The sequence below is a fragment of the Mustela nigripes genome, chromosome 1 (genome assembly GCF_022355385.1).
Source record: "Mustela nigripes isolate SB6536 chromosome 1, MUSNIG.SB6536, whole genome shotgun sequence".
Taxonomy (NCBI): domain Eukaryota; kingdom Metazoa; phylum Chordata; class Mammalia; order Carnivora; family Mustelidae; genus Mustela; species Mustela nigripes.
In genome coordinates this window covers 203,318,017-203,324,237 of record NC_081557.1, presented here as the reverse complement: position 1 = coordinate 203,324,237, position 6,221 = coordinate 203,318,017, and the positions used below count along the sequence as shown (strand labels likewise).

Genomic DNA, 6,221 nt, shown 5'->3' with positions numbered 1-6,221 from the left:
CAAGGATTCGGAAACACTGTGCTTTTCTGTGATGGGGGCCAAAAGGAGGGAGGACCAGGTGGAGGATCTAGGAGCTCCTGGGCAGTGTCCTGATCCCTGACCTCTGATCCAGGCATGGTGTGAAGAGGCTGCTCCCTGCAGAGTGGCTCTGCCCTTAGAGGGCCACAGCCTCTGCTGGAGACCACCCGACCCACCCACCCCCAGACCCTGAGCTCGATACTATCCTCCTCTGGCCCCCAACAGTCAAGCACATAGGTGGAGGGAAAGACCTGCATTTCCACTCAGCCTGACTTTGGTGGGTCCTCCATCTGCAGAGGTCCCTTCCTCCAGGTGGCCTGACCTCACCTTCAGCCCTAAGTCCTTGAACCCCCCCGCCCCCCAAGATAGCTTGGCTAGCCTAGCACTGCAGCATCCTGGTCTAGAGGGCCCTGGAGAGTACCCAGAGGAGGTGGGGAGAAGTCAGCCAGACTCAGTTTAAAAGGGACAGAGCTAGACCCCAGGGACAGCCACCTGGAAGATGTTGGTGACCTCACAGCCTTGGCTTTAGAGCTCTGAGAGGGGGTGATCTTAAAGGGAAGAGAAGTCTGCCCAGGCAGCAGGCTCCCAGGCCCACCACTGAGCCTGTTCCCTCCCTGGTGACATGAAAGCTATGTCCCCTCCCCCTCGCTGCACTCTCTGCCCACATCAGGAACCCATTTCACAGACAAGGCAGGGCCTGTCTGTTCTCTGGGTCCAGTCTCGCATGCATTCCTCTGGCTTCTGCTGCTCAGGGTCCCCTCCTCACCCACACCCTAGTCGCCTGGGCAGCCCCGACCACCTGCAGTTCTACCCCACACCCCTGCAGTCTGGGCTGGGTACCAGGCTCGCAGCTAGGCCTGGGCCCATGGCAGGGGGGGTGGGTGCACCAGACCAGACCCCTCCCAGACGCCAAAGTTGGAGTAGGCTGGGAGCCCTGGGCCTCCCCTGCTCAGTGCTAGCGGTGGGTGCCAAAGACAGGATGCGCGCTAGTAGAAAAGCCCTCATCCCAGGTGAAGAAGGGACCCACGGGATATCCCAGGGCAGACCTACGGGCTCTCCTCCGAGGACCCCGCGAGGGCCAGCGTGTCCCCTCCGGGGAAAAACTAGGGACTGAGACCCAAACTTCATCAGTGGTCTGAAGTACAGGGGGCCTGGGAAGCAACAGAGGTGGGTGGGAGCACTGGAGGAAGATCAAGGGGTCTCCAGAAAAGTGAACCAAAATACCAGGGGGTGGGAAGAAAAAAGCAAAACAGACCAGATGGGAGGCCCAGTGTGGAACTGACAGCAGCTGTCCAAAGAGAAAAGAGAAGGGAACAACGATAATATAATAAAGATTATTGTTTTGGGCTAAGGGCCCGAGACTCCTGATTAAAGCCTGTCCACCTTCAGTCCTGAGAGTGTCCTGGGAGTGGGAGAGAAAGGCTCCTGACAGGCACTGGCCACCAGCAGCTGGTAGACCCAAACTGCTCAACCTTCTCACCCAGAGCCCATCACCAAGCACTCATCCCTCCCTTCCACACAGGCTCAGTGAGTGCCCACCCTCTATCTGGGCCCTGAAAAGAACAAAGCTCTGTCCTCCTGAGGCTTTCCAATCCAGCAGGGAAGGGGCCAGAAATAAATAAAGGAGATCAAAGCTCTAGTATCCCTTGGGGACAAGCAAACAAACAAAGCAAGGTAGGATAAGGAACTAAAGAGTGAGGTGGGTCATGGAGGAGGCCAGGTGAGTAAATCCTTGGAGAGATGACGGCCTGTGCAAAGGCCCGGAGGTAGGAGGGGATATGAATTTAACATGCCAGCAAAAGATATTTTCAGACAGGCCAGCTCAGAAAGTTTACACACCACTGGATTTTCTAGAAAGATACTGAGGACAAGCAATATGGAAAGAATGACAAGAAGTCTAGGAAGAAGTGACTCTAAGCGAGAAGAGTGAAAGGGGCAGTGGGGAGTATGGAGTACCTAACTCGCTGGGAGCAGCAGGGCCAGGGCCTGGCAGGAGGCATTGAGATGATTTGAAGGTAAGGATGTGATAAAGGCAGACAGCGTGGGAACATTAAGGCAAACATCAAGTCCAGAAAAAACTAAAGCTCTCCTAAAGATAATGCATTCCCAATTCACTGCTTAGCTCCCCTCCCACAAATGACCCTGTTCTTAAGGTCAACAATGACCAGTGCTGCCAAACCTAGTGGTCCAGGCTTGGACTTTCTTGACCTCAGCAGCATGTGGCACGATGACCCCTCCTTCCTAACCAAAGCCCTCACCTGCCTCATCTCTCTTCATGCCTGGCAGCTGTCCCCTCTCCTCTAGGGACCCCTCCTCTCTGCCCTCTTAAGTGCTCACCTCCGCAAGGGTCTCAGCCAGCACTTGTGTTCCTAACTTTCTCCCTCTGGCCCCTTTTCCACACATATCTGTCCAGTTGCTTTCCAGACCTCTCTGCTCAAGGGCCTAGGGCCGGCCTCAACACTAGCACGGCCAGGCACGCCAGGATCCGGGCTCCTCCACCAGACACTGCAAGCTCTGTCTGGGGAGCTTGTGCACCTACTTCCCCGCAAAGAATATTCCTATGAGAGGCTTTCTGAAACAAGCCGTTGGCCGTCCCTGTCCTTCAGTGTAATAGAAACCCCATTTTGTGCCAGGCCTCTTGCTGCCCTTAAAATATGGGGTGCCCAGGTAAGTTTAAATTTTGAATAAGCGAATAATTTTTAGTACAAATATCCTAAATACTGGTGGGACATACTTATGCTAATAAGTACTTACACCAGAAGTTCTTGTACTTATTTTTTTTTATTTTTTAAAAAGATTTTATTTATTTATTTGGCAGAGAGATACCAAGTAGGGAGAGAAGCAGGCAGAGAGAGTGGGGGAAGCCGACTCCCCGCTGAGCAGAGTCCCATGTGGGGCTCGAACCCAGAACCCAGAGATCATGACGTAAGCCGAAGGCAGAGGCTTAACCCACTGAGCCACCCAGGCGCCCCAATACTTGTACTTTTGATAGGGGAAAGTATTCATTGGTCCTAGATCTGCATTTGCTAAATTGGACAACCCAGGCACAGAACGCAGTCCAGCCCCACCTCCCCGGCAACGAGGAACGGCCACGTGACGGAAGCCAACCAATGGAACATCAGCACCGTCGGGGCGGGGCCCGGGAGGGAACGCACCTGCCGCGGTCCGCCCTCCGCTCCTTTCTGGGGCCCCAGGACCGAATTCTGACCCTTGCCATCGCGTACCCCGCTCACTTCCAGCACTGAGGTCTGGTCTGAGCTTCACATGGCGTTAGCACTCCCTCCTCTCTCTCTGGCCTGCTTTAGAGTTCACAGGAATCCGCACCGCCAACCTCTAGCTCAACCTCCCACCACGACCAAGGTAGGACTCTGGTTTGTTCCCGGTGGTCCAGACACGCGGAGTGGAAGCTGCATGCCTGGCCCCTCTAGGCAGAATAGCCCAGAGGACAGGATGGGTCCTAGGGTGGGAGCAAGGGCAGGGCAGGTGCTGTGGGGCTGAGGCCTGGAGGAAGTTTCTGGGTAAACGTGCGTGAGCCGGGGGTGGGCGATCCTCCTCTGCTGCAAGAGCAGCAGAAGCGCCCTGCTGCAGGGAACACTCCAGAAAGGCCAAGTATCCCACAGCTGTCATGTCCAGCCATGGCCCCACCACACTCCTGGAGGTTGCAAAGCATTGCTTGGATACTACAAAACACTGATGGAAGGAATGGAGGGACGGAGGGAGGGTTACCGGACTCCCCAGGAGGCCTCCTGTCCGGAGCTACACACACACTTTGGATGAGTACGGGCCTGTTACTCACAGATGCAACATTTGTATCTGGTCCCAGATTCTTATTCCCTGGGGCCCAGGGGCTGGGCTGGGGCTGGAGGAGGTCCCCAGCAGGCTGGGTGGAGGCTATGGGGACCCGGCCAGCCCTCCCTTCCTGGAGGAGCCTTCCCTGGCTGCCGGCTCCTCCTGACTCTCCAGGCAGCCACCGTGGGCCAGGAGACACTGGGGTCCAGGTCGGGGCCTGCAGGCAGCTCCCCCTACAGCCATCCCCACCGCAGTGCAGAGGAGCCTGAGTCAGGGGAACTCAGCACTGGCACAGCTGTTCCAGGGGCAAAGTCAGCTTCTCTGCTCTCCTGGCCTCAAAGGGCAGGCAGGCAAGCGAGCAGGTGTCTGAAGGCAGACTTGCAGGGGCCACACAGTGCCAGCGGCTACAGGTCCTCATGTCAGGCTAGACATGCATATCTGCTTAGCATCCGCACTGGTGTGGCTCCCACGGAACTGCTGGGGGAAACCAAGTCCCACACCAGGAACCCCGAGGGGCGACGCAGATAGGCTCTGGTGGCCAGAACAGGAAGACAGGACACAGTATGTGGGGCCCGTGTTTATTGATGGGGGAATAGTGGCGTATGAGGGGCCTCAGCGGCCGGCAGGCCAGCAGGCACACAGGGCCCGGCGCTCGGCCTGCAGCAGGAGGGCCTCGGTCTGCAAAGCAATAGGGGCAGTGAGGGCAGGGCACTCCATCTGCCAGCTCCCGAGGGCACATCATCTCCAGGTGGTACTGGCCGTACCCTCTCCAACTGTTCCTGAAACCTCAGAACCCCCCAAACACCCTGATGGTCAGACCCTCTGCTACCCTGGGGGCCTTTTCCCCTCCCCACGTTCTTCCTCTAGACTCTCTGTGGTTTCTGCTGGCTCAGCTGTCCTGTCCCGGACCCAGCACATGCTCATCCCCAGCCTGGACTACTTCCCAGTGGTTCTCCTTCAACCCATGTGCTGCCTCTCAGAGTCCCCAAACACCATCCCCAAGATGGGCTGGGGCTGCTCCTCTCAGGGCCCCGGCCTCAGACTCAATGGGATCCAGACGCTAGGAGCACTCCAGACCTCGATCTGGGCCCTAGGGAGCTGGCCAGGAAAGGGGACCTGGGTAGGGTCTTCCCTCCTTTCCACTTCTGGAGATTCTCCCGCATTCCGGAGAGGAGTACCTATCTCTGTTCTAAGTGAAAATTCCTTTAGCTAAGGCACAGTGAGGACGCAGGTGAGGGTGGGAGGGCTCCGCGTTCCTCCTAGACTTGGGGGGTGACCTCTGCGCACACCCATTCCTCCCCAAGTGAGGCTGGGGGATGCGGAGTCTCCCAGACCACCGTGCCCAAGCTGCCCTTTCTTGCCCAACCTTTCCCACCTCACAACCCTTTCTCACCCAGGGAAAGTGACCCCTCTATCCGCTGGCCGCTGGGCCTCATTGCCCCCTGTGGGGGGGATGCTGAATGAGACTGGCGGTTCCTTCTCAGGTCCTGGCCTTGGGGCAGGGGGCACCCTCCCTCCAGGGGGCTGGAAATGCTCATGGGTGAGGCCTGCGCCCAGAATGCCCCTCCGAACACTGGAGCCAGATGAGGGCAGGAAGAACACCGGCCAGTGCCACAGGTTGGGTTCTGGCCCCCACCCCCAAGCAGCTGCCTCCCGGCTAGAGGGGCTCACCCTCGAGTCCAGGCTGTAGGCGGTCTTCCGAAGGTCCTGCAGGGCACGCTGCATAAACTCGAACGCGTGACAGTCCACGCACGGACGGCCTGCGGGGGTGCGCATCAGAGCGGACGGAACGTCACCCTAGCCCAGCTCCCTCCCCCCAGCACCTCCCACCGAAGGGGCGGCCCGGGAGCCCGACTGCGGAAGGGGCGCAGGGTCGGTGCTGGGAACAATAGGGAGGCATGGTGCTCTCGCACGCCCCGGTGGCGTCGGGGCCTCGTGGGGAACCTTCCGCGACGCACGTACTCTGCGCGGGGACAGCGTTCCCGGCGGCGGGCTCGGCGCGGGCCTGGAAACCCAACAGCGCCACGCTCAGCAGCAGCAGCAGCCACGGCGGCAGCGACCTCGGGAGCCTGCACAGCGGCAGAGGGGCCATGGCCGAGCACTGGGAGCCGGGGCCGCCCTGCAGCGAGCCGCGGGGATCAGTGGCGCCCTCAGCGGGCTTCACCGACCCCCTAACCCGCCCGCAACCCCCCGGGCCCGCGAACCCCTCGCCGCAGTTCACGGACCCCTCCCCACGCTGCCCGCACCCCCCGCTCCAGGCCCTCGAACCCCTAGCACCCCAACACAGCCCTCGCCGCGGTTCACGGACTCGTTCCCACCCCGCCCGGACCCCCCGGGCCCGTGAACCTCTCGAACCCCGCCCACCCCTCCCTACTCCGGTTCAGGGACCCCCCCCCGCACCCCCCAGGCCTTCG

The 6,221-nt window shown here is 59.5% G+C and overlaps 1 protein-coding gene across 1 annotated transcript in view; it reads right to left on the bottom strand.

Moving 5' to 3' along the window:
• Positions 1 to 4,371: 4,371 nt before the first annotated feature.
• NICOL1 (NELL2 interacting cell ontogeny regulator 1) overlaps positions 4,372 to 6,221 on the bottom strand; it is a 5,285-nt gene continuing 3,435 nt past the window's right edge. The window contains exons 2-4 of the mRNA XM_059395648.1: positions 5,770 to 5,926; positions 5,479 to 5,567; positions 4,372 to 4,485 (exon numbers count right to left, since the gene is read on the bottom strand). Coding sequence (XP_059251631.1) covers positions 4,420 to 4,485; positions 5,479 to 5,567; positions 5,770 to 5,926 — 312 coding nt within the window. The 3' untranslated portion in view covers positions 4,372 to 4,419. The remainder of the gene's footprint in view (positions 4,486 to 5,478; positions 5,568 to 5,769; positions 5,927 to 6,221) is intronic.